Genomic DNA, 27823 nt, shown 5'->3' on the forward strand with positions numbered 1-27823 from the left:
TGCATACACGAGCGCAGGCACCCAGGGGTGAGCACACACACGCTCACGTGCGCACACGCACGCACACCCCAGTGTGCACCCAGCAAGGTGGCGGGGAAGGCGGGGGGGGGTGGGGTGTGGGGGGTGGGGGAGGGTGAGCACGCTCAGCACACAACGCTTGCACCACCCGCTGCCAGTCGTGCAACACACGCACACGCATGTGTGCAGACGTGTGTGCAGACAGCCCCCTCACGCACACGCCATGCACACGCGTGTGCATGCACACACATCACCACCCCACCTCCAGCCCCCACAGTGGCCGCTGGCCTTGGCCGACCACCAGCCCTGCCCAGCTGCCGCTCGCTTGCCATCATCACACCCGCCACCTCCCCACCGGGTGACACGCACAGGCTGCCAAGCACACCCGCAGCCGGGCGCACGCTTGCCTCGCCCCGCCGCGAGGGCACACCCACAAACCACACCGGCTCACCCCCAAGCTCGCACCGGGCCGGCGGCGCGCACGCGCGCGCGCTTGCAGGAAGAGGCGCTGCCTTCCCGCTGCCTTTTCCCTCCATTAATTCCCCCCGTGGCTCTCGCTCGTGGCCCAACGGGCACCCACACGGCACCCACCGCAGCTCTGTTCCTGCTGCCCCTGGCTCAGCACCAGAGGAGGAGGAGGAGGAAGAGAGCCGGGCACTCACCGTGCTGCTCCATGGCCTGGCAGCAGGCGCTTGCCCACAGTTTGGGGACAGCAGCCGGGCGCTGGCATCGACTTCACCGCGCCAAGTAGTCGCTGGGACGCGGCACGACTCAGGGCACGAGTGCGGCGCGGCCGGGAGCACGGCACGGTGAACCGCCGGGCCCCAGGTCGAAGGGCAAGGCCCGCCAGGGGTGGGAGAGCCAGGCCAGAGCAGAGCAATAAACACGGCGGCAGACGAGGTGCCGGGCGAGACGCCACAGCCATGGTGGCATCACCCCGATGCGGTGGCCGGGCTCCCCACGTCGGGCTCCGTTAGTGACACGGTCCCTCCCCGGCGGTCCCGGGTGTCTGGAAACACGGGTAATACAAGAGCTGCGCGCTCAGGCAGGAGCGGTGAGGGGGTAAACTGAGGCACGGCCCCACGGCAGCGCTCGGCTCAGGAAACAGCGAGGCCCGGAGACGTGCCAAGGTCAATGCCACCGGCCGAGCCCCCAGCACAGCCCCATGTGCTCCACCAGCCCGTGGGCCAGGACCCCGCCACAGGAAAAGACCCAAAGGGTCTCGGTGGCAATGTAGCACCTCGGCCAACCGGACCCTGAGCCCACAGCACCCAGTGGGTCTTGTTGCCCCCCAATATCCCCCAGCTGGACCCCCAACTCCAGGGCAACCACCCATCCCTCACGCCACGGGGTCCCCCAAGCCCAGAGTGACCTCCACCCCTCACACGATGGGGTCCCCCAAACCAAAGGCCTCTGCCCCCCACACCATGAGGTCCCCCAAGCCCAGGGCAACCTCCACCCCTCGCAGGATGGGGTCCCCCAACCCTCACATGACAGGGTCCCCCAAGCCCCAGGCGACTTCCATTCCCTACACCACAGGGACCCCAACACCAGGGTGACCTCCACCCCTCACACGATGGGGTCCCCCAAACCAAAGGCCTCTGCCCCCCATACCACTGGGTGTCCCAAGCCCAGGGTGACCTCCATCCCCCAAATGACACTGTACCTCAAGCCCTGGGCAGCCTCCACCCACTATACCGCGGGGTCCCCCAACCCCAGGGTGACCTTCATCCCCACACCACGGGTTCCCTCAGGCCCAGGGTGGCCTCTGTCCTCCACACAACGGGGTCCCCCAACTCCAGGGTGACCTCCACCCCCTATGCCATGGGGTCCCCCAACTCCAGGGTGACCTCTGTCCCCCACACGACAGGGTCCCCCAACCCCAGGGTGACCTCCATACCCCACACCGAAGCCCCCCAACCCAGCAGCAGAGGCGAAGGCACTAAGGGGGGGTGTCTGCGGGTGGTGGGGTCACACCAGCCCCATCCCACTCTTCCAGCACAACCAGTCACCGCAGCCCCCGTTCCCCCCCAGCGGCGCTGGAGTCGGGGGGGGGCCCAGGGTTGGGCGGGGCGGGGGGGGGCGCAGGCAGCACTCACCCATCGGCCGCGACATCCAGCGGGGGCTGCGCTCCTCCATGGGCAGAGCTCTGGAGGGAGGGGAGCCGAGCCGAGCCGAGCCGAGCCGAGCCGAGCCTTCCCCCCACCGCTTCCTGCTTCCCTCGGCGCCCGCCCGCCGCCCCGGGAGCCGCACGGCTGGAGTGTGACTCACCGGGGGCCGGGCCGGGCAGGGCAGGGCCCCGACGGGGGCGGGGGGGGGACGGGACGGCGGGGACGAGAGGTTGGCACCGTCCCCCCAGGGGGAGGGAGGCACCGCAAAGGGGGAGGGCGGGGGTGTCCCCTAAAAGGGATGCTGGGGAAGGAGGGGAGACACCCCCCCCCATGGGGGTCGCAGTGAAGCATCGGGGAAGGTGCCCCCAAGAATTCGGGTGATGGGGGGTGGCAGCCCTGACCCCAAAGCACAGGCGTGTGTCCCCCCACCCCCACCACGGCATTCAGGGGGAGGGCGAGAGGTTGGGGTGGCATCCAGCTCTTTGACCCCCCACCCCAAAACTGCTTGGACCCCCAAACAGGCTCTGGGACACCGGTGTGGGCGACCCATCACGGCGAGCGCTCGGGGTGGTCCTGAGCCCGGACCCTGCGTCCCCCTCCCTGCACCCACCCCCTGCACCGGGTGGAGGAATGGGGGCAGCACCGTCCCCTCCGGGTGGGGACCGTGGTGGCCACCCCTGTGCCATCACGCAGTGGGCTTTGCCCACACCCAGTTTGGAGACACCAGTGACACGAGCCGGGTGGGGCTCAGCCCTCCGCCGGACAGGCCCGGCAGGCTCGGACAGGCAGGACCCCCCAGCTTCCCCCAGCAGACTTTGGCGACGAATTTGGTCCCGACAACACCAGCCATGAACTTGCATCTCTGCAGAAGGACACGCAGGCCACGACAGGAGCATCCAGCGAGCTGCCCACCGCCACACGCACCCACCCAAGCCCCTTCCCAGCTCACCCTTGCCTTCTCTTCCCCTCCATCCTCCTCCTCTTCTTCCAACAGGCCCCACTGCCTGCCAGGCCGGTGCTGCCCGCGGCGCTGGTGTTGCCCGCCGCCTCCCCCAGCCCTCCTCGCCGGCAGCACCAGCGCTTTCTCCCCCCCATCTCCCTTTTCCCGTTCTATTTTAAATTTTTATTGCATTCTTTTTAAAGAATACAGAGGAACAAATGCCCTTATCAGCAATTCTCACAAGGTATAAAGAGCCGCTTTTATCTCCCTGCCTTTACTAATCTAGAGCGAGCCAATGCCTGTTAATTTTTTAATTTTCCTAGTGAATGCATTTGTGGCTTTGTCAGCATCCATCCGCACACGCACGCTCTCCTCCGCGTCCCAGCCCGGCGACCCCGGCACAGGATTGCCGCCGTGCCAGCAGAGCGGTGGCAAGCACGGCTCATGGTTTTGCAACCACGAAAGGAGTTTCACGCCCCAGGAAGTCCTGTTTGTGACACAGGGACACCCTGGGACGTGCCACTGGCTGGGAAGCCCCAGAATATGGTGGGACCCCCAGGGATGCCAGCCCACAGCGCAGGCGGCAAGCGCCGCAGGGGGATGATGCCAGAGCGGGTCTCCGTCCTCGGCACCGGGATGAATTCCCGTGCCAAGCCGGCCAGCCGTCACTGTCACCCGCCCCGGCCAAGGTCCCCGTGGGGAAACAGAGGGGGTTCGCCCTTGTCCCCCACCCCCGGGAAGGGAGGGCAGGCGCAGGCTGCCGGCACACCGGGGCTGGGAGCGCCGGCAGCCGGCCGCGGTGCGCAGATGAGATGTGGCAGGCGTGTAACAAGCCATTAGTCACTGTCACCTTTGCCCGGCAGCCACTGGCAGGGTAATAAATCCCGAGCTGACTCCAGCGGGCCCGTTCCAGGCCACAGCTCCCAGCTTGCCTCCGTGCCGCTGCCGGCTGGGCTGTGAGCAGCTTGCAAATGCATCCCGGCGCCCCCCCTTCCCCGGGGGACACAGCACCTTGCGGGGTCCCAAACCGTGGCCGAATCCCTTTGGGGCTGATTGATGGCCGACACGGGCCACCACGTCCCCAGGAAGTGCCCTTCCTCGTGCGACATGGCGGGGGTGACAAATCCCCCCCCGCCCTTGCCAAGCAGCCCACTCACCCCACAGAGCCAGTGCTGCCTGCCCTGGCTCCCTGCCTGCCCCAGCTCCCTGCCTGCCCTGGCTCCCTGCCCGCCCCAGCTCCCTGCCCGCGCCGGCTCCCTGCCCGCTGCACCTTGCGGTTCCCGGCTCTCCCCAGTCCAACGCCAGGAACCGGCATCGGCGGTTGCTGCCAGATCAAAGCAGCCTGGCGTAGCACAGCGCGGCACGGCACGGCACGGCGCGCCCGCCGGGAAGGGCTGGCAAACAAGCCGGGCCAGGGAGGCGGCAGGCGGGAAGCACGCGTGATACCTCTCCCAAAAATGCTGCTGCTCCTGACGGACGGGGCGGCCGAGTCCGGGGAGCCGCGGCCCAGCCCAGCCTCGGGGGCCCCCCCAGCTCCCCGGCGCGGCCAGCCCAACGCCGCGGCTCTCCCTGGCACCTACAGCCTGACTCACGGCCCCAGGGACGACGGGCAGGGACTGAGGTGCCGTCGGGGTCACCTTCCCGGCAAGGCTTGCGGGTTTCGGAGCCCCAACCCCAAACCGCCGCTGTGTGCGAGCCTTCACCGGGAGACCCAACCCGCGGCGGACCCGTGACGGGGCAGGGGACAACCCTCGGGGATGGCATCCCCACACCTCCCAGCATCCGTCACCTACTTGTGGCTCCAGCGTCCGCACCCTCCACATCCAAAGCCGTCCGCTGGCCGATGTCCGGGGCAGTGCCACCGCCCGTCCCCGGGCTCTCCCTGGCGCTGGCCACCCGGTGCCGGGGCTCGCCGGCGGCAGGCTTGGCGGCAGCTGTCTCAAGGGACGAAGAAGACGCCTGGAAGAGAAGCAGGACAGAGACTCAGCGCTTTTCCCTTCCTCGGCCTGAGCGTGGCAGGGCCGGAGCACCGCCGGCACGGGTGGGGGGCATGGGGTGGGGGGGTACACAGACACAGGATGCTTTTGTTTTCCTGCCAGCCGGTGCACGTGGCCAGCGCAGGGAGCCGCACGCCAGCCCGCGCCGCGGGGCTACAGCTGGATCCGGCCGATGGCTCCCAGCGCGGCCAGACAAGAAAGGCTGGAGGCGGGGGGGGGAGAGGACATGAATCAAAGCAGCGTCCCCTTGCTTGCCGGCGGCAGCTGGCCGGTTAGGCAGCTCCCGATTACTCAACCGGGCAGTGTTTACTCGAGATCAACAACCCCCCCCGCCATCACTGTGCGAGGCGAACGTGCCACAGGGATGGGAACAGCGTTGCTGCTGCTCCTCACTCAGTTTGGGGACAGTCCCCCTCCCCGACCCCTGGCGTCCCCGGGCGCTGCTGTGGCCCCCCCCGTGTTTGTTGTAGCTGTCACCCTCCCGCGTCAGGCGCGCCCAGGCACATCGCTTGGGCTGTCGCCGCTTCTGTTTAGCTTTAATAGCGACAGTCAGCGATGCCGCACACATCCCGGCACCGCCGCGCCGCTCTGGGACAGACACACGGACAACCCGGCCCCCCCAAACCCGAGCGGGTTCCCTGGGACGCTGCGCCCACCCCAGGGCACGGCAGGATGCAGGTGACCCCCCCTTCTGCCACAGGGGACACATCACTCCCGATTTGGGGACTTTAGGGTCAGGGTTGCAGCATGGCGAGGATTTTATGTTGATCCCGTTTTTCTCAGGATTAGTCCCATAAACACGGAGAGCCGAAGCGAGATGGATGGTAGGTGAGTTTTTTGCTGGGAAGCCCTTAGACTCAATGAGCCACGCACGCGAGCGGACGTATAAATTTACCGTTCGCTTCCTGGAAAGGTTTAATTTATGGAATCCATATGGCAGCGCCACACAACCGCGAGCACTCGGCACATCCCGCGAGTCCTCGAGTGCCACCACGTACCGGCTCCAACTGGCGGGGTGCCACCAGCTGCCCCGGCAATGGCAGGATGCTATTCTATTTCCCAAGGATTCACAGAACGTGACTTTCACAGCAGGCAGGGGACAAGCCCAGGGACCAGGCCTTGTCCCCAAAAACTTGCGGTGGGATCCCTGGAGGTGGCAGGGACACCTCCCCGGGGTCCCAGGGGGGATGCTGTGCCACCTCCCCTCCTCCCGGGGTGATGCCACCGGCAGCAGCGGGCAGCAATCCCCTACCTGTGGGCACGGGAAAGGGCTGGGGCACACTTTGATACCCGGAGCAACTAATCATTAATTAGCATTAATCATCTCCCGTCATGCGTCACAGCAGCATTGGGCAAGACGCGGTCAGGGAGTGGCAGGCTGGGCCAGGGTCATGGCGGGGAAGGCAGATTTCAGCAGGGGTTGCTGGGCCAAAGCTGGCACCCTCCTGCTCCCCGAGGAGCCCCACAGCCCCCCAGGCCACAACCCCCCCATCAGCCCCACAGCGGTGGCAGCCCCCACCCCTGCTATCTTCCTGCCGGGGGATGCTGAGATGCAAAAGCACCAGAGATGGGTCCTATGTGCCCAAGGGGCAGGCAGGATCCGGTCCTCATCGCCGTCTGTGCCCCCCAGGACCCCCCAGGCAGCAGCCAGAGCCGGCACGGAGCACCGGCCGCCTCCTTGCTTTAACTTCACCCCGCGCTATCTGTCAGCAAATCATCCCCGGTTACACAGATAAGGAATAATTGATGCAAAGGAGCCATCTGTTTGCGAACACGGAATATCTGCTCAATTAGGAGGGATCTGTCCACCCAGATAAAGCATCGCTGCAGCCCCTCGGAGTAGCAGGAAGGCTGGGGGGGCCTTCCTCCCCAACCACGTCCTCAAAGACTCACCCCCAATTAAAGGCGAGCGGGTTGATTTGGGCCCCAATTTGCTAAGCAGCACCCCGAAGTGCTCGGGTAGAGGCCAGGAGGGAAGGGTGCTCTGCCACCAGGCGCTGAAATTGGAGGGGAAGGCTGGCAGCCCCCCCAGCTCCCACCGTTGCGATGCAATGCCTGGCCCAGCCCGGGGCTTGTGGAGATGCTCGTCCCCAGGGGTGGAGAGCGGGGACCAACCGGCTGCACCTACCGAACGGTACTGAGCTGAGGCCAGCCCGCTCGTTGCATGGGTGGCTCTCTGTAGAAACACATCGAGGCAGCACGCACATGGACAGGAGGACTCGGGGACGAGCCTGCGACAGCTCTGCAGCACGCACCGGCCGTGCACAGCCCCGGAAGGGACCAGGGCCTTGGGGCACGGCCCCTAGGCAAGGTCCGGGGTAGGTGTGCAGTGAGGTGACATCAATGTGACATCGTTATGCGATATTATTAAACACGGGAAAAATTGAGCTGGCGGGCAGGCGAGGGCTGCAAGCCAGCGGAGGCAGACAGGGGACAAAACTGGGGGAGAAATGCTTCAACCAGAGCTGGCACGGACGGCCCCGCGGCACGATGCTCCCTCGAACACCCCCTGCATGGCATCTCCCCCCATCTCCCCCGGCGGGTCCTCGGAACGAAGGACACGGAGAGCTCAAGCTGGGTTGAAACACAGCACCTGGCCTTGAGGGACAGGCAGGGAGAGGCGCTGCCAGACCCCGTGTCACCTCTGCCCCCCCACCACCGGCACAGCAGCACCGTGGTGCCCCACCAGCCCTTGGCTCGGTGCCCGGGGCAGGCGGCTTCGCAGGCGGGGGACACGATGGCAGCAAGGGCAGGGAGCGGTGTCCCTGCGTCCGTCCCTCCCCGCCAAGGGCACATTCCTTCTGCTCCTGTCACAGGCATAAATACCTGCCACGGCACCCGCCTCACCCCCCCCCCGGCCCCAGCTTCGGGACAGCGGTGACGGAGCGGGAAAGCAAACGGCCACGGCAGCTCTCCGGCGAGGGATTTGGCACGCAGGCGGCCGCACCGGCGTGTTTCCTGTGCCTTCGGGACACCAGAAAACGCGGCTTCCCCGTTCCACCTCCCCTGAGCCTGTCACCGGGGCGGGCTGCAGTGTGCACAGCGGTGATGCCACCCACGGGGATGCCACCCACAGGGTGCCACGGGCACGGCAAAGCACCCCCCACCCCCCCGCCACCATCCTGGCAGTGTCGCATCTGCGCGGCACCAACCTCCACCCTCCCGGGTGGCAGCACCCCAGAAAAAACCACCCCCCCGCACTCCCGGCAGCCGCGGCACCAGGGGTGGATGCGGTCGCGGCGCTTCGCCTCTTGGCTGGCATCGCCGCGGCGGGCACGGAGCCGGGTGAGCACCGGCACAGCTGCACCAGCAATGGTTTTTGGCACAGCCTGCATGCAAGCTCCCCTGAGCGAGCAAGGGCCGAGGTGGGGAGGATGCTCAGCACGGAGGGGCCACATCCTGCACCTCCCAGGGGATGCAGAGAGAAGGAGAAGCCTCAGCACGGGGAGGGAGCAGAGCACCGCAGCACCCAGCTGCAAGGCTGGGAGGGGGGACAAACCCCCACCACCCCCCCGTCCCCCCAGGCCTGCGAGGCAGCACTCAGGATAAAAGGTGGTTTTGGAGCGTTTAGGGCTGCGGGGAGCAGGCTCCCCCCAGCTCCCTTTGTCGGTGAGGCCGCCGAGCCCCCTGGCTCACACTGGGGCTTTATCCCTGCCGCGGGCACAGCCCCGGCCGCGTGTTCGCCCAGGCAGTTGGTTTCAACTGCTCTTCCCTCCAGGAAGCCTTCGCCCTCCTCCTCCTCATCATCCTCCCAGCAGCCTGAAACCAGAGGGTTTTCCCCCAAAAGCAGGTTGTGCCCGGAGGCCTGGTGCAGCAGGGGTCCCTGCCACCCCGGTGGGTGCCCGCAGAAGGGGCGGTGGCTGGATCCGCGCATCCCCGCCACCACCGTGTTTAAAGTTTCTCAGCCGTGTTTGCTGGCGGAAAGTTGGAACCTGCAATTACAGCTGTGCTAACCCCTCATTAAAAAGGGGAAGGGGAGGGGGGGGAGAGAAAAAGATGGGAAAGAAACAAAAGGCTCCAGAGAGAGAGAGAGAGAGAGAGATGTTGGCGTTAACCCTTCCCAAGCTGGGGATGCGCCCAACCCAAGCAGCCCCCCACCCCCCCCCAGAAAATTAACACGGCTGCAGGGACGCGTCACCGCGGTGGCGGGAAGCTGGCGGTGACACCGTGTGCCGGGGGGTCATCCCCACAGCCGCTGGCATTGCCACCCACCCTGATCCCGGCTCCGGGTCCCGGTGCGGCGTCGAAGCCGGGGTGGGGGGTGCCGCAGCGTGGCCCAGCTTGCCGCCGGCGCCCGCGTGGGCATGGCTGCGGCTGTGCCGGAGCCGTTTGTCACGGCAGGGCTGCGGTTCCTGCTCGCTCTCCAGCAGCGACACCGTGACGCCTGCTGCAGGAGCCCACACAATATGTTCGCACTCATCTCGCAGCTGCCCCCAGACAGCCCGAGGTGCCGCCGCGCTCCTCCCCGGCGCGGGGGCCGGTGTACGGCGGCAGAGCCGCGGCACATCGACGAGCCCAGGCAGGGATGGGCAGCAGGGGCAGGCAGGGTGGAAGGGGCTGGACAGGCAGCGCCAGAGACTGCGGTCAGGCCGGACGCCACATGGGGAAGACGATGCTAGAAAGGCTGCTGGCACCGGGGCGGGATGCACCGATGGCCCCCCGTGCCCCAGCACCCTGACCCACGGGCCAGGCTGTGCCACAAGCCCGGGGAACACCAGGGCAGGGGGAAAAGGCCTGACCCTGACCCCCCGCCCCGTGTCACCCCCGCCCTGCACCACGCCGGCCAAGCAGGTTTGCAACCCCCCCACGCCGGCATGGCGGAGGAAGCGCCCGGCGGAAGCGGGTGCAGCACCGCCCCACTCGCTGCTGCTTTTGGGGTGGAGCGTGGCAGCCCCCAGGAGCCCATCCCCAGCAAGGGCCTGATCCTGCACCCACCCCAGCGTGGCTGCATCCCCACCCCCCCAACCCCCTCATGCTCCTGGGGGGGGGAACAGCGGGTCCCTACATCGCCCTCCCGCTCCAGCCCCCCTCCCTCGGCGACACCATCTCACCCACCGCGGCCGCAGCGGCTCTGACAGCCAGCTAACGAGCTGCAGGCAGCAATTTGGGTTATATATAGCCCCAAAGTGACTGCATCTAATTGCTCCAGCGCTCACCGGCCCTGCCGCAGGGTCCAGGTGCTGGGTGCAGAGGGATGGGGTGGGTGGTATGTGCTCAGCAACCCCCCACCACCATGGCTGTCACTCCATGTGACCCCCCCCCCGAGCCCCCCGAGGCTGCCGAGGCACAAGCATCGCCCCATCCCACGCCAGCCCAAGGAAGCGGGGCTGTTCTCACCGGCTTTGTGCCGGGCCATAAGCGGCTTTGGCTAAAGCTGCCGTCCCAGCCCGTCCCAGCCAGGGGCCCTAAGGAGCTTTTGTCCCCTCTCATTAAGGGGTTTCGGCCAGGGGGCTGCGGGGTGCAGCACCCGACACCCCCTCGCCGCAGCCCGCGGTCTCCAGCCAGCTGCTCCGGCAGCCCCGGGAGGGAGGGATGGAGGGAGGGGGTCCTGCCACCGGCCCCCGGCCCTTTGTGGCAGCCCCCGTCCCCTCGCAGCAGCTGCCAGGCGAGGCGGCGGGCGCGCAGATGCGGCCGGGGAGGGGTGATGGGGGTGGCAGCGGGAAGCGGGGGGGGGTGGGTGTCCCCCGCGGCGTCTCCCCACGACAGCGGGGCGAGAGGCGGCCGCCAGTGGGGAGGGGGAGCCGGAGCCGAAATTGTTTGCCAGCTTCCTCGAGACGGCACAATGGAGGGCGCGCAGGCGGATCCAGGGTCAGGGGTGAGAGCAGCAATAAGTGGTTTATGCCTTTTGTGAAGAGGCTGAACTGACAGCTCGCTGGATTAACAAAGACGTCCTCTGTTCCCGGGCAGGTCATGTGGAAAGCGCTGCGCCGACCCCTGTCACTTCTTTTTTTTGCAAGAACAGACATTTGTTTGCCAGCGAACGGGGAGGTGATGGAGGGGGAGGCGGGGGCCGCGCAGCCGCTCGCTCTCGGCTTTCCTCGAGCTCCTCTGGGGCTCTGGGTGCGGGGACCGGCGGCTGCTCGCTGTGTCGGCAGCCCTGGCCATGCCGTGTCCCCTTCCGTGCCTCAGTTTCCCCAGGTTATGGGATGAGCCGGGGCTGGTGGCGATGCACGAGACCCTGGGGGATACCAGCACCTCCACACTGAGAGCCCCCCGCGCTCACCACCCCGTCACCCCAGGGCCAGACTGGCTGGGCAGGATGGGACCCACGCCCTGCTCGGTGCAGAGCAGCCCCCGTCCCACCACGGGGACACGCAGCTCTCGCTTACATCTGCCGGTCCCTGCCAGGCTAGGAAATGTTCCCTCCACCCTGCTTTCAAGGCAGGGAAACTGAGGCACGGGAGGATGAGCAGCCCATCCGTGCACAGACAGCGGGGTTGGTGGCATCGCCTCCACTCCTGGCACTGAAAGGGGACCTGGCCCTGCAGGGAACAGCCAGCCCTCTCAAATCCACAAGGATTTCCCCAAGGCTGTGCAGCACAGAGCCTTCACCGCCATCATTAGACTCCAGAGTAAACAGCTGCAATAGTGCCATTCCACAATAACACAAACTACCCTGGCTGGACCACTGACCCGCCTGGGCTCGGTTGTCCCTGCAGCTCCCGTCTCGCTCTGCCACCCCGCCACAGCCCTGGCTCCAGGCCAGCACTGCCTCTGTCCCCCCCCCAGCCCCCGGGGGACCACAGGGCCCCAGGCTGGAAGGGGAGGGATGCAGCTTGCTGCAGAGCAGGCCCTGCCACCCAAATCCTGCAGAAACCCCGCGGGCCACGCCGCTGCTCAGCCCCGGGGCCCTGCGCCATCCCCCGCGCTCCCCATCCCCATCTCGGGGACACCACGACCCTGCAAGCCGGCACGGTGCCCAGCTCACCCACCTTCAGCTCTGGAGCTGCCGGGCAGTCTGCGGCGGCTGTTCCCCCCCCCGCCTCCCCACCACCCTAAATACCTGCCGCGGGGAGAGGCGGCTGCCCCAAGGTGCTTTTCACTCCGGAAAATCCCCCCCCCGCCCCACGGCGGCTCATGTTTTCGGGGCATTCCCACACGTGCAAAGTCCCACGGCGCGCTCGGAGGTAAACTGAGGCAGGGAGAAGCAGCCGGGTCGGGACGAGGCTTTGCCAGGCTCGACATATTGGGTGAGGGGACCCCAACCAACCCCGCGGGGGCATGTCACGGCAATCATACATGTGGTGAAAACCCTCATCTGCCTCGACACGGGTCCCGGCGAGGGCCACACGCCAGCCAGACAATCAGCTTGCGATGCGGCGGCATTAAAGCCTCAATCCCCCCCCTCCCCTCAGCTTCCCCGTGTCCCCCTTCTTCATCCAGCCAGGCAGCTTAGCGCGCCGGTTCTCAGCTCCCGCCTGCCATCTAAAGACGGACTTACCGCCAGGTCCGGCGCTTCGTTAAGCCGCAGATTAAACGCGCGCCATCTGCAAGGGGAAACTTTAATGCAGGATAATACCTGCAGCACACACTCTGCCGTTTAACCGCGCGCCCCGGGCGGGCCGGGCAGGTGGGCACAAAGCCCCGCGGTGGCATAAAAGGTCCCTTGGTGGCACCGTGCCCCTCAGCGGGGATTTTGAGGGCTTTGCACGTGTTAAGCCGGACCCAAACTGGATGTCCCCGTTCTCCCCGCTGTTGTCCCCTCCTGGCACAGCCCTGCGAGCACTTACGTCTGGTTGGGGTCCGGAGCTGCACCCCACCAACAGCCCCTCTGTCCCCCCTGGGGCAGCCACCCCCAGGCAGGGGACACCCAGGCGCTCAGAGCGGTTCAGCTGTGGCCTCACCTGGTTAATTACTTTAAGCAATTACAAGTCTCTTCATCAGAACAGGAGATTAGACCCTGCAGCCGGGAGCTGTCTTCCCCCAGGTGACAACATGGGGGGCCCCTGCCCCGTCCCCATTTTTAGAAGCAAATCCCACCTCTCCTACCCCACAAAGGTGGCCTCTGCCCCTCCCCCAGCTCTGTGAAGCCCCCAGGGATGCCCAGGGCAGCGTCACCCTGGGGACTGGGGGTCACCCAGGATATCCCCAGTGATGACGGGGACACCGAGGTGGGAGGGACACGGGGATGCAGAGGTGGGAGGGATGCCGGGTACCCCGGGCAGGGAGGAGGGATGCTGGCAGGGGACAGCGCACCCCAAAGTTGGGTGGGGGAGGACGAGGCACCCGCCTGCTGACTCAGCACCCCGATGAATTACACCAGATCACAGGTCCCTGCGCAGGTCAGCGGGGAAAGGAGCCAAGGAGGCTTTTCCACCTCCTGGCCTGCTCCTGCTGGAAAATTTACAGCCAGGACTCCGCGATGGGCTGAGTAATTAGTGCCGGGAGGGAGATGGCTGAATCAGCACCCAGCACCAAAGGGATGGGGCTGGAGCAGGAGGGATTGTGGGACTGACAGCGGCCCCCCTGGGATACCAGGGGACAATGAGTGACCCAGCAGTGCCTGCTGGTGTTGGGGGGGGCACCCCTACAGCTGTGAGTGCTGGGGGAAAGCCGGCTAGCTCAGCATCCCATCCCCGACTTGCTGCTCTGGGACCAGCTCTGGCCCAGCACCTCCAAGCTGGTCCCTCGAGGTGTCACTTTGGGAATGCCCCAGGATGCAGCTACGGGCACGCAAAAGCCTCCCACCCTGCTCGTTTGAACACAAGCATCGCTCTGGTCCTCCCGTCACAGCCTGGATGCTGCATCCCAGGATGCTCAAGCCCTGGGATACCTGAGCAAGTGCCCAGCCATGCCCCAGCAGCCCTTGGGCCTTGGTTGCTGCCATCGATTTACCAGGGTTGGGAACGGCAGGGCTGGCTCCCCGGCAGAGCCAACCGGCTGATTACAGCCATTTCCCTGCCCGTTCCCCCTCCCCGCTGTCTGCCTCCTGCCTCCGTCTGCTGCCTGGTTTTACGAGGGCCATTTCCAAGAGGTCGCTGGAAATAGATTTTTATCACCTCGTGATAAATATCATTTACGGTGACATTACTGCTCTGAGCAGTCGCACAGAGGAGGGAGGAGAGGTGGGCAGGCGGACGCCCGCTCGTAGCCCCCAAGCTCCACAGGGCACCGGCTGGGCCCCTTCTCATCCCTGTCCCTGTCCCGGCAGGTTCGAGCAGCGCCAAGCCCCGACACCATCCATCTATCCAGGCGGCACGAACAGAGGGAGCCGCATCATTAGCCCCGCGCGCCATTAAGCACTTAAAAAGCCATAGGAATAAGCCACACCATTAGCTGACAAGGGAGCTGGGAGGGGAGGGATGCACGGCAGCGGCGGGGGGAACCGAGCGTGGACCGGGGGATCTCGCCACCCTACACGTTGCAGGGTACCCACAGCCTGGGGAGAGATGCTCTGGTCTCCCGAGAGCGCCAGCACAGCCGGGAAGGGGGGGCAGAACAGCCCTCTCCTGCACACAGCTCCAAGGTGGAAAACCAGGGGCTTTCAGAGCTGACACATCACTTCTGCAGGGGTGAAGCCACTGGGCGCCTCTCCAGAGGGACTTTTCAGCACGGCAGGGAGAACCGGCTCCCCGCTTGTCACCCCCCTCCCCGAGCCCACCCCAGCCAGGCACTGCTTTAGGGACAGAGCTGGTGCGCAGATCCAAGGAGAAAAAGTCACCGCTGGGCTGAGAACTGTAAACTCATGACAGCCGTGGCACCATCCCCGAGTGTTGCAACCCCGCGCGGAGGCGATCCGGCGGCCCAGGGGAGCGCAGGTCCTGCCCCGGCCGAGGCTGCAGGCAGGCGGGCTGCCAGGCCGTGCCCACAGGCAGCTGCCTCTGGAAAAGGGCACGGCGGCGGGCAGGGGGCCAAGGCCAACCCGCTGCCTGCGCCAGCCCTGCCACACACAGCGTCAGGCGCCGGCCGCCCCCCAGGGGAGCGGGGGAACAATCACCCCTTTTACCAGCGCTGAGGGGAAGGGGTGTCACCTGCGGGGACGGAGCCACGGTCCCCAGGGCGCAGGGAGAGCCAGCCTGCAACACCCGGCAAAGAGCAACCCCCGCCCGCAGGCAGAGAGCGCGGCAACGCCAGCCCGTGCCAAGAATCCTGGTTTTTCTTCCCAGCCCTGGCACCGGCTCCTTTGGGCAAGCTGCCTCCTGCCCTGCTGCCTCAGTTTCCCCAGCACCCAGGAGCTGGCAGGGACGGGCAGGGGGTGGGCAGCCATGGAGGGAGCCCAGCCCCGTGTTTCGGCTCCTTCTTGCGACACGCAGCGCAAACCGGCCGCGGCACAGAGCCCCGGCGTCTCGCTTGGCAAGCGGCCCCGCGGCGTGGGGCCGGGAGGGAGGGAGGGAGCGGGGCTTTGTATGGGGACAGGCCGCGGCCAGACAGTGGCAGCGGCCACCTGCCGCGAGCCACCGCGGCGGCACAGCCCCTCCTCTGCACCCCACAGCCGGCAAGCGGGAAGGAACCCCGAGAAGGGACAGCCTGGTCATGTCGGTGGCACAGGGCGGGGGGGGGGGGGGGGGGCTGCAATGGGACAGCCAGCCCCACACGCAAGGACGGGGGGTGCTGGTGGAGCGGTGTCCCCCCCATCCCCCCTCTCCACAGCGGGGACGTGACCTCGCTGCCAGGACACGTGCGTGGGTCAGCCGGCTGCTGCCCCCGCGCCATCCCCCCCGCCGAGGCTATGCCAGCAGCTGGCACTGTCCCCCAGTGTCACATCCCCACCCCAAGACATGGGAGTCCCCCCCCCGTAGCCCCTCAGAGACCCCCCCACAGCCCAGCAGCCGAGCCAGCTGCCTCCAGCGAGCATGAAAGGGGGTTTGTTCACCTGGCGAGCAGCTCGGCGGCCACCGGGGCCAGCTCCCACCATCGCCTCGTGGCTCCCAGCACGCAGGAGCCACAGCCGAAGCCAGCAGGCCCTGGCAGGGCCACCTCCCCAGCGGTCGCGGTGACCTTACGTGTCGCCGCAGGGAGAGCCTGGGCGCTGCCGCCAGCCCAGCGCTTGGCCCAACACACGGCTCTGGTGGCCAAGGCAGGCCCGCGGCTTGGCACCCACCCTCCTCTCCCCGCGGCTGGCAGGAGCCCCAGCGGTTGCAGACAGACTGACGGACGGACGGACAGCGAGCCCTGGGGTGGAGGTTTGGGCACCCACTGCCTGGTGCTGCCAGGGCACCCAGCCCTGGGGGTCGGGGGGGGCAGGAATCTTTAGCCCCCCCATCATCCACAAACGGAGCCAGGGAGGCAGCGGCCATGTGGACCCTTTGCCCCCCTCCCAAGCACCCTGACCCCTCGACGGGAAGCCAGACCTCAACCCCCGAAGGATGAGTGCATGTGCTGCAGCCTCTCGGTTGGGGTGCCGTGCACCCCAGGAGAGCTGCGTACAGGCCTGCCAGGGCACAGAAAGGCCATTTGACTATTTTGGGGGGTTTTAAATTTTTTTTCAAATATAAAAAAGCTCCCTGGGTGGCGGAAGTGCTGCCCCACCAGCCTGGCAGCGCTGCGCAAACTTTGCGGCAAGTTGCACAGGGGCCCCCCCTTCGCGTACCCACAACAGGTCGGGGTGCCACGGGGGTCCCGCCGCTTCGCCCCCCCCCCACCCCCCCCGGTATGTGCTCACGACCCCCCCACATACCTCGCAGCAAGGTGGGGGGGGCACACAACAAGCCCGGGGAGGGGGTTACATCCTCCAACACCACCCCACTCCCCACGCACACCCCCCCAAGCAAGGACACCCCCCTCCCGCCATGGCTGGCGCGGCGTCCCGTCCCCCCCCACCCCGGGGTAGGCGTTGGGGGGGGGGGGAGGTACAGGCAGCTGCCTGCCCTGCTCCTACCTGTGCAGCAGCGGCGCGGGGGTGCGGGCAGGAGCGGTGACCCCGCGCAGCCCCGCCGGCGGCAGCGAGCGGGAGGAGGCAGCGCCGCGCACACGCGCGATCAAATCCCGAGCCGCCGGCTGGGGGGGGGAGTGGAAAGGAGGGGGGGACACAACACAGTGAGGAGGTGGGGGGGGCGGGGGTTGGGGGGGTCAGGGATATTAATAACCGAAAAAAAAGGCACTTACCCCCTCCCCGGGGCTCGCCACCGTGCCGCGGGGGTGGCTGGAGGGTGGCGCTGGGGAGGATGGGGGGGATCAAAGGCTGGCGAGGAGGGGGGGGGGGGTCTCGCCAGCCCCCGCTGCCTGCCACAACAAAGAGCCAGACACAACAAAAGCAGCATATGGCCAGAGCCGCGCGGGGCTGTAAATTAAACATAAAGGGAAGATTAGATAATTAATGAGCGCTCCCGGGCCGGCCTCGGGGGGAGGGGGCTGCCTGCTGCGGGGAGCCCTTCGCCCCGCGCCCAGCCCCGACGGGGGGGGAGGAGGGGGAAGAAGGCCCCGGCAGCGCAGGAGGCCCGGGGGGTTGGGTTGGGGGGGGCCGGGGGGGCACCTGTTGGAAGGGGAGGATGGGCAGAGGCCGGATCCAGCCTCGCCAGCTGCTCCGGGGCGCAGCCAGCGCCTAAGAGGATTAACGGGGGTGAACACACACACACACCCCCCCCTCACCCGCCCCCCGGGAAACAGGGCTGAAGCTGCAGAGCTGGGGGGGTGGGGGGGTCCCCCTGTGTGTGTCCCCGTGGGGTCCCACCTCTGCCCCAGCCCCGGGCAGGGGGCACCCAGCATCCCGGGGAAGGGGGGGGGAGGCTTCCCACTGCCTCCGGGGACCGGGGCCCCCACGGTCACACATGGATGGGGTGCACAGAGGCACAGCTCAGCGTGCCCCCCCCCGCCCCCCGTGTGTGTGTGTATCCCCCCACGCAGGCAAAGCGGCTTTGAGGAGCACAGAGCCCTGTGAAACGCCCCAAAACCCCCCGCTTGGCAGGAGGGGAAACTGAGGCAGGCGGGCGGCGAGGCCATGCTGGCAGCTCAGATCTCCATGGGGACAGATTGGGGCTGTCCCCAGCGAGCCCTGCCACCCTGGGACATCACCACAGGCATCTCCCGGCGGGCTGGCTCCCCCTCGGGAGAGCGGGAGGAGGGAGGGGGTACCCTGGGAAGGGGGTGCCAGAAACACCGTCAGGCTCGGCCCTGGCCGGGGGAAAGAGTTAATCCCATTATTGGCAGGCTCACAGATGGCGCTGCACCGATTCCCCTGTTTAGCAGATTTAACAGATAAGGCAGGAGGGAGGGAAGGAGGCGGGGGGGGGATCCTCCCCCCCCAAAACACACACACACAGCAGGGGCGTGGGGGGGCAATAAACCGCCCCCCCTCCAAGCCTCAAGAGCCTGCGAGCAGCTGGGGGTGCTCCCCAGGGCACCACGCCACACAGCCGCGATGCCGGAGGGGTGCGGAGCATGCAGGATGCAGCCAGTGAGCCCCAAACCCTTTGCAAACGTGAAATCCATCCACCCTGCCCTGGCCAAGGGGTGGCAGACACAAGGCGGGGACACTCTGGCCCCCCATCTTGGCCCCCCCTATGCCAAACGCATCACCCTGGCAAAGCACCCACTGCCCGCCCCCCCACTCCAGTTTCTCCGGGAGGTCAGGGGTCAGGTCCCACTTTCCCAGTTTGGGGGTATTTCAGCAGCTGCTCCCAGGTTCGGGATGTGACATCAGCAGCCAGGGATGGAGCCTGGGATTAGGGAGTGTGGGAAAAGCCAGGGACAGAGAGGCCGGAGCATCCCAGACCAGGAGCAGAGAGGACAACCGAAAAGGGCTGGATGGACGGACAGATGGACGGACGGAGGGATGAACAGAGCCAACAGCTCTACAGCGCTGCGACACCGGCATGTACCCACGAGACTCTGCCTGAACATCTCCATCCCTGCCACGAGCTTGTCAGGGCTCAGCGACCTTCCCCTCACAGCCGTTTCCCACCACAGCTCCGCCCTCCCCGGGTAACCCCAGCTGCAGCTGCCAGGTCCTGGTGGTGCCCAGCCGGGCCGCAGCGGGCAGGATGAGGCCAGCAGCCTCCAAAGCAAACCTGCCCGCTCTCCTTCTCAGCTGTTGCAAAACACCCTGCCTTTGATTTTGCAGGCGGCGGGGCGGCTCAGGGCAAACAGTGATGCCCAGCCTGGCACCCAGCAAAGCAACCCCCCCAGCCACCCCCACCAGCCCCCCGTGACCCCCTTTGTCCCCCCCAGGGATGGGGAGGACACATGTGAGACATCCCCTTGCAGAAGGCGTGGAGTTGCCATGCCAGAGGTTGCCACGGCAATGGAAAAACGGGAATCTGGGTGGAAAAGGGAGGGTGATGCGATCCCGCAGGGCTGCGGGGGGGGGGCACAGCACGGTGCTGGGACCCCCCCTCCAGAGCCCAAATGCACAACAGGAGATGGGTCAGGGTGCTGTGGCACTCCCCCCATCTTCTGTGCCAGGCAGGGAATAAGGATGCACCCACCCCCTGTGCCCAGCCTGGCCCCACTGCCTGTGGTGGGGTGCCTCCACGCCACCCCCCTCTCGCTGGCATCTCTCCTTCGGGGGCTGCTGGCAGGTTTGGGGGTGCAGGGACACGGGCACAGGAGGGAGCACGGCCCCAGCACGGCTCGTCTGGGTGACAGCAACACGAAGACAAACCTGGCCAGCGTCTGACCCCCAGCAAGAGGGGACAGCCCCAAAGCCTTGGGGACACACTGCGTTTCGGGGTACCAGGAAAAGCCCCGGTGGGCGCTCCGTCCATGCTGTAGTGCAGGATGGGGCCCAGGGCAAGACCAGGGCTGCTGGGAGGGAGGGCAGGCTGCTCCCCAGCCCCACCGTGCCTCAGTTTCCCCTGCCATTAAGGCCTTACCAGCCGCAGGCAGGAACGCTACAGGCAGTTGTACTGGCAGCCGCCCAGCCCCACGGCTCACCCGGCCAGCTGGGAGCAAGACGCCAGCCCTGCTTTTGAACTTGCCCATCTGGGAGCTCCGGCACAGCTCCCGGCGGACCCACCCCACCTGCTGGCACTGGGGAGAGGGCATTTGGTGGCCAGACTGCAAGCACCCTCCTTCAAATCCCACTCCTCACTCCAGGCACCCGCCAGCCAGCTCAGGAGCCTCTTTGTGCCGCACAAGCCTGGTTAAAGCCCTTTGTAAACCCACCCTGGGGACCCCTGGGCCTGGGGAGCCCCGATTCCTGCCTCCATCCCACATCGGCGCAGGGGTCCCCGTGCCAGAGCATCCTCCCTCTGGAAGCAGCTCAGCCAAACCCCACGGCTCCCACAAACCTGGGTACTGAGCTGCAGGGATGCTCGGCCATCCCCAAGCTCTTGGGGAGGGGGGTTCCCCCACACCCAGGCCAGCAGCGTAGCGCAGGGATACGGCCCCCCTGCCCCGCCACGCAGCAATTTCCATACAGAAGAGATCTGACGATCCATCAGCTGGGAGCAGACAGGTTGAGGCTGGGAGCTGCCTTCCCTGTGCCAGCCCAGACAGAGCTCCCAGGGGACTAATACCGGCATGTAAATATTAGATACTTTTGTCTCCTCCGAGACCAATTACACAAATCGTGGCAGCTCCCGCAGGACTCTCCGCTTCTACTTACTGTATCATCATTAACAGCTTATTAGAGAACAGCTGCTCAAAGAGGGGCGGGAAGGGGGGAAAAAGAAAAACCAAACCAGGAGGAGAGACGTGCAAGGAGACGTGCACGTAGGAGGACAAGCTGGGAAGCGTGACCTCCACCCTGCCCCGGCACCCCAGGACACCCACACCCATCCCCGCGGCGCCGCCAGCCTGCCCAGCCCTCTCTGCAACCTCAGCAGTGGGGACCAGTCCGAAAATTGTGCTGGGATGCGCTGTGGGCTTCCCGCGAGGTGCTGGGAAGGGGGCAGAGGGATGGTCCCTGGGGGTGTCAGACCGTGCTGGGGCCTGGGGACAGCAGCGAGGTGGCTGCAGGACCTGCAGGGAAAGCGGGAGCTGGAGTGAAGCCACCAAAGCAGCCTGGCACTGCGCCCCCCCCACCCTGAGTGGGGTATGGTGGGGCTGGAAGGTCCCTTCATGCCTGGGAGGGTGGTTATTTGTCACCTTGGGGTGCTTGTCACCTGCCCCAGGGCAGCAAGTCCTCCCCGGGTGGCAGGAGTCGACAGGTCTCATATGGGGGGGCAGGAGGGGGACGCTGGGGAGGGGGCTGGAGGCTACAGGATCAGCCCCTGCCTGGGGCAATACTGCCCAGTGGACGCTCCTCCATCACCCCTACTCTGGGATGGGGGGACATGAGGTTTGGGGTGAGCCCCCCCCAGCCTCCCTGAGGGTGCTGTGCTCCCCAAGCCAGCTACAGCATCATTAAAAGGCGCAGTTAATTGGGAACAGGACACTCCTCGCCCTCCCTTGTGTCCCCTGCGGGTGATGCCAGCTGGGAGGGCAGGGGTCTTTTTTGGAGTGCCCTCTCCTGGCCCCTCCGAGGGGCAAAGCCCCTGGTGCAATTAGGCAGCATCAATCACGGCCCCGTCATCCGCTAACGATGTCCCCTGCGGCCACCGAGGGCAGCTGAGGTCGCCAGCGGGGTGGCAGCGGATGCCGCCGGGGTCACCCTGGGGTGCCCGCAGGTAGGTGGCCGTGGGCAGGTGGCCTTGCTGGGTGCCACGTCCCCGGGAGGGTGCCACGGCATGCTTCTGGTGCGCTCTAGCGTCAGCCAGCATTAATGCATTGCTGGCGCAGAGCACGGCCGGACACAGACACGCGGGGACACCTGGCATGGCCACCGGCCCCCCCTTGGGGTGGGGGACACGCGTGGCCACCAGCTGCACCTCATCCCTGCATGGGTGGCTTGGCAGGGCTTGATGTCCCATACCTGGGGCGGGGGGGGGCAGATGTCCCATGCTGGGGAGGCGGCAAAAGCGATGTAACCACCCCACGCAGGGGCAGATGCTTTGCAGAGCGCGACCCGCGAGGCAGGAGGGGGAGCGGGGCTCCCCGGGGCTTTTGGGGGACGGCGCGTGAGCAGGGAGGTAGCAGCTTCCCGTCTGATTGCTAATTATCCTCGTTATTCCGTGTCAGACACTTTATGAAGCACCGGAGTGATTTGCTCTTTCCCTGTAATTAGGCACGTCGCAATTACCATCTAATTCAAGTTCAAGCTCCACGTCCTCACGACCTTACCTTCCCGGCCTTGACACTATGTCCCTGCTCAACTCTCCGGGGGGCCCCCTCGATGTCCCCCCCTCCCCGTGCCTGGCTCTCCTGCATGCCAGAGGGGAGAGGGGTACCACATCCTCACCTGGTGGGAGGACAGGGCATGGAGCAGCCCCACGTCCCCGCAAAAAAATCCCCCACAGCTAAATGGGCTGCCAAAAGCCCCAAGCCAGGTCTGGGGTCCCCCTCCAGGGACGGGAGGGTGACAGCCCCCAGCACAACACGCCCGAGCATCCTTGACCCTTCGGATTTTGGCCTGGCTACAGCAGAACTGGGGCCAGGGCTGAGCCCCGGCACGTGGCTGGACCCTGCCCATGCACAGCACCCGGCCAGCTCCCACCGTGTCCCTGTTAGGGTCATTTTAGACCCTGCAGGACAAATTTAAGTGCTCCTGCCACGTCCAGGTCTCGCCCTCAGCTCCCATTCCTGAGGGGACAACAGCACCAGAACAACCACAAGGCTTTTTTGGGGAAAAAATACTGGAAAAACCCCACAAGGCTTTTTTGGGGAAAAAATACTGGAAAAACCCCACAAGGCTTTTTTGGGGAAAAAATACTGGAAAAAAGAGAGGAGCCCAGGCTGGCTCGCTCAGGGATTTCCTCTCCATGCCTGGCCCACGGCATTCGCTCTGGGAAAAACCGTGGCTCCTTCCGGAGCATCCTCCTGGCCCGGAGCAAAAGCCCCGCCGGTGCTGCAGCACCGTGCCAGGCTCCATTGCTGCACCCAGCGGCACCCGAGTCACCGCAGCGGGATGCCCTCCCCCTCCCAGCAGCTAATTAATCCTTCTGCTCAGGCAGAGCTCATTAACGCTGGTGTAGCACAAGGGCTGCTCCGGCTGCCCAACACGGCCGCCCTTCCTGGTGGAGAGCAAGGTCAGCGCGAAGGGCTGTCCGGCACTGGCACTGGCACCGCCATGCCTGCTGGCACCATCCCCTTTGATGGCCTTTCCTGCAGGCTGGCGGTGTTTTTTCAAGCTTATACCATATGAAAAAAAGAAAAGAAAAAAAAAAAAGGGGGGAGGGGGTGGAGAAAAGGCCCCCCCCCCAAGCGTGAACGCGAGGGAGAAGCAGCCAAGGAAAGCAGAGGAGTCAGCCAAGTGCCTCGCTCCGTGGCAGGCAGGGCGCGAGTGGGCCGCCCTGTAAATGTTTTGAATTTCCAAAACAGGAGGGAGAAGCCAAGAGCTGCCGAGTTCCCCCACACGCCAAGAAGGACAAAGGGCATCCCTGCGCGGCGGAGGCGCGGGCAGGCGCCCAGCATCCCGGCTCCCCCCCTCCCCACCCCAATCCCGGCTCGCCCTCGGTCCCCTGGGATGTGCAGCACCGGGGTGATGCGGCGCGGGGGCCCGCTCCGGCTCGGCTCTAATTATAGCTGGGGAGAGGAAACATGGTGATACCGGGTAAGGGTGGGCACAGAGCTGGTGGTGGCCCCACAGGCAGGTCCCTCATGAGGATGATGGGTGGCTGTGGGTGCGATGTGCACCCACCGGGACAACCCCAAGCAGAGCCTGGGGTGATTTGGCACATCCAAAGCCCCCTGGTTCCCCGCCCTGGCAGAGCGGGAGCCTCCCAGCTCCTACCCCCTCAAGAACCTGCTCCCTTCAAGGGACAAAACTGCTGGAAAAGCCCTGAAGCCAGCATGCTGGAAGCTTTTCTTGCTGCGGGATGCTCCAACGCCAATCCCTGCTGCATGCTGGAGGGAAATCCCAGTGCCCACCCCGTCTGCTGGCAGGGATACGAGGATGCCACATGGGTGGTCCAGCCCCTCGGAGGAATCTCCTGTCCCGAGGGGCAATGCTGTGCCCCAAAAAGCAGAGCCTGCCCCACAGGAAAGAAGAAAGAGCTGTGAGAGATGGGGTGGCATCCATGGGAATGCCAGCAGCACAGCCCTCATGCTGAGGGGGCCCCCCCCCACTGCAGATTATAACCTTACACAGATTATAATCTTGAATTATAATCTTCAGCAGACCCAGAACCCCATCTGCCTAAGACTGCCCCCCCGGTATAAACCCCTCCCTGGGTTTACGCCTTGGATAGGGGGAGTGGGGCCGCCCGCGTGCCAGCCCTGCTACCGGGGCAGGAGGGGGAGAAGCCGTGGGGTGAGCCCCCCCAGCAACGTACCGCCGGGTTAGGAGCAGGCAGGGAGACAATATAGGGCCTATGCGGCCTCCTCGCCGCCAGATGTGTGTTAATAAGGCAGCTGCCCCCTAAGCTAATAAGGTCACTTACTGGCTCCAGCAAGACGAGAAAACAAGCAGGGGCTTGGCTGCGGTACAGCCTGACTTGGCACTCGCCGCACGCCGGCTTCCTGAATTCTTGCCGCTTCCAGAACAGCGCAACGGGGTGGAAAAAAAGCAGATAGAAACTCCCCACCCCCACCCCCCCCCAAAAAAAGCCCTCACAGCCCACCCGCCTCCAGCATCCCCAGCGCCACCCTTCATCCCGAGGGGCTGGGGTGGGGGCCGGCTCCTGCACCCCGCTGCCAGACAGGCTGCGGAGTCCCGTGGGGACGGTGGGGTGAGGACAAAACCCCCCCCACCCCCCCTCCGGGTTGTTTTATTCCCTGGGGAAAACCTCCCGGGAAAGGGCTCGGGTGGGGGCGATTCCTGCAGACTTTCCCAGCACGGCGAGCAGAGCAGCGGGCCCCCCCCAACCTCCCGCTCCCTCCCTCCCTCGCCTGCCCCCGATCATGGCGCCTACAACTCCCTTTGTTTTAATATTATAAAGCGAGCCAGATGCCGGCTTTAATCCCCTCAGCTGGTGAGGATTTGCAAACACATTAGGAGGCAGAGCCGCTGCGCGTCAGCCCCTCCGCCGCTGCTCCCCAGCCCCACGGCGTGTCGCCGCGCCCCATCTGCTCCCTCCGAAAGGGGATCCCGGCCCCTAATTGCCTTCTCATGTCCAGATTAGGAGCCGACAAGGGGGACGCGGGCATCCCCTGCCACTTGCGGTTGGTTGGGGGAGCACCGGCAGGGCCTTTTGCTTCCCTTTTGCGAAGCCCCCACCGGGCGAGTTTGGCAGCTCTGCCTCGGGCGACACGATGGCAGGGTGATGGGCACAGCGGGGGGTGAACCCCGCGGGGTGGTGGGGATGCACGTGGGGTAGGGGGCAGAGGTGGGCCAGGATGGTGCAAGGATGATTAATGGCGTGTCTACCCCAGTGGTGGAACATCACGGCTGCCGGACCAGAGCACGAGCTGGCTCTCCTGCATCCCCGGGATATTTCGGGCAAAGCTCTGCGAGTCCTTCCTGCAGCATTAACAGGGAAGGGAGGTTCCTCCTGACCTCCATCGCTGCCAGCTCCCGCTCTGCAACACCCAAAGGTCGCCGCTGCGTCTCTTCCCCGGGGTTCCAGCACACAAGGCTGAGATTAAGCAGGTACCGGCAGCGTCGCTCTGAAGTGAGCAGCTCCGGGGCCGGACGCGGAGCCAGGCGTGCATTTGCCTTCCCTCCCATCAAGGGTTTGCATTTATCCCATGTGGCCAACGGCATCCCTGGCTCCCCCAGCGCCCACAGACCCTTGCCACAGCCAGGAGCAGGGAAATGACCCCTGCAAAGCGGGGAGAGGCGGCCGCAGAGTCCCAGGAGCCGGCGGGCAAGAGGGCTGTGATGCCGGAGCGATAGCCCAACCCTGCAGCATCCCGACGGGGGATACTGCCACCAGCCAAGGTGCCCTATAAACCCCCTCCTCACCCGCGGGCTGGCTCGCAGCACACCTCACACCTTCCCAAAGGTGGGGGGTTCCTTCCAGGCACACCTGGACTTTGCAGGGGGGACAAAGAGCTCCCAGCCCTGCAGGGACCAAGTGCCCCCCTCCAAAACGCTGCTCCCAGGGAACCTCCACATCCTCCCCTGCCACCAGCCCCTCAGCAGCGCGGTTGCTCCCAGCCCGCCCGGTGCTGCTTGCTGCTCCCCAGGGAAGCACCACACTCCATCCCAGCACCAGCCGGGTGGGATGCACCGTGCCAGGGCCCCTGCGGGAGGTTGCTGCTCCGGCCCCCCTCCAGGAGCACGTACCAAATCTCCCCGAGCTGCCCCAGACCTCATATTTGCACTGTAAAGGCAGCGGGGCTTTTTGGAGGGTGTGTTTTTTGTTTTTTTTTTTTTTTCAGACCAGGATCTCCTACATACCACTTAGCAGCCAGGAGTTCAGAGGGAGCAGAGCTCAGTGCTTTAAAACGACGCCTCGTTTGCCAAGAAATAATCCCAAGGAAGAAAAAAAAAAAATAAAAACCACCAAAAACCCAGACTCAGAAGATAATTAACTCCACAAAGCAGCGACCCCGAGTAGCTCAAATCTTTGCTGTAACTACCAAGACTCTTCTCCAAGGGCTTATTTCTTGCTGTCTGCAACACAACGGCACCAGCACTTGGAGGCCTGGGGATTTTATTAGCATCCCCCCCCAAGCCCCGCTGGCAGATTTGCCCCCCCCAGCACACTCGGTTTGCTGCCTCAGCCAAGCACAGTGGGGGGCCCGGCCCCACATGAGACCCCACGTCTCCGAGCGGAGTTGCAATGGGGTCACTCTCCATCCCTCTACGTGGCTGCAATAGGGACATAAAGGATGTGGGGCTCCAGCCCTGGCTGCCACGGGAGAGGGGATACAGGAGCTGGAGAGGGGGAAAAGGGACGCTGTCACCCCCCACACACCCTTCAGCACCCCCAGGCAGAGAAGGAGCCACCTTTCAGCATCCCCCCAGCAGATAAACACCAAGAGAAGGGAGAACAGCCCAACCCTGGGGGTGCATTTCAGCCCCCTCCCCATTCCCTCTCCCACCTTTGGGGCTTGGTGGAGGGGATGCTCCCCCAGAAGCCGGCACGGGTGACCCTGGGAGCATCATCCCCACCCTCCCCTGGCAGCATCACCCCCTGCCCCTTCCTGCCGCTCGACAGGGAGGGAAATAAAAGAGAGAAGAGCCGAGAAAAAGCAGTGAGGAGCCAGGCCTTCCCACTGCCGCTCCCCCCGGCATCCCCCTTCCCCTCCCGACCGCGAAAAGCCAACATCTCCCCGCGCCCCTCCAGCCAGGGGATGGGAATGTGGAAGCAATTGCACTTGGCAAGGCAGCAACAGTGAGTCAAAAACAGTTGTTTGGCTTGTCAGCCACCCAGGCCCCGCAGCACTCTTGTTTTCCTTCGCCTGCCTTAACCCCTTCCAGCCCCAGCCCCTCTCCCCAGCAGGACCTGCAGCCCCCAGCCCCACCACAGAGAGGGGTTGGGTGCTAGGGAAGAGCCTTGTCCCACACCCGGCTGCCCTGCTCCTAGAAATGGGATAATGGGCAATTCCCCGGCATAAAAAACCTGCAGTGAGAGGGTGCACCGGCCATGCACCAAACCTGTCGCCGTGCCGGGAGGTGCGTGGGGCTGGCACCGGGCAAAGGGACAACCCGAGGCCACCAAGGAGCTGGAGCAGGATGCCTGGTGCTCCTGGAGCATCCTGCTTGCTCGCCCCAGGAGATGCAGAGAGGTCCCTACTGCACTGCAGAGAGCATCCAAGACAGCCCTTGGCAGGGCGAGGGGACATGGCCACGTGTGTTGAGGACCCCACGCCGCCCCGGGGTGGCCAGACCCCCCGCACAGAGCCAGTCCGGTGGTGCAGAGCTATTTAAAGCCTCCCCCATCCCGTTTACAGCAGTTTAGCACATCCCAGGCTGCTTCCCACCGGCTCCTCCAGCCCCTTCCCTGCCGGCC

At 65.6% G+C, this 27823-nt stretch overlaps 1 protein-coding gene across 4 annotated transcripts in view; it reads right to left on the reverse strand.

Annotated features, from left to right (window-relative positions):
• Positions 1 to 27823, reverse strand: part of GSE1 (Gse1 coiled-coil protein) — a 102838-nt gene that overhangs the window by 60982 nt on the left and 14033 nt on the right. For 3 of the 4 annotated variants that reach the window (XM_074881354.1, XM_074881355.1, XM_074881359.1), the window contains one exon: positions 4863 to 5028. In XM_074881354.1, the coding sequence (XP_074737455.1) occupies positions 4863 to 5028 (166 nt within the window). Of the gene's footprint in view, positions 1 to 2117; positions 2262 to 4862; positions 5029 to 27823 lie in introns of those variants that run through there. The other variant, XM_074881356.1, reaches the window with a different exon arrangement.

Source organism: Strix uralensis, chromosome 12, assembly GCF_047716275.1.
Source record: "Strix uralensis isolate ZFMK-TIS-50842 chromosome 12, bStrUra1, whole genome shotgun sequence".
Classification (NCBI taxonomy): Eukaryota; Metazoa; Chordata; class Aves; order Strigiformes; family Strigidae; genus Strix; species Strix uralensis.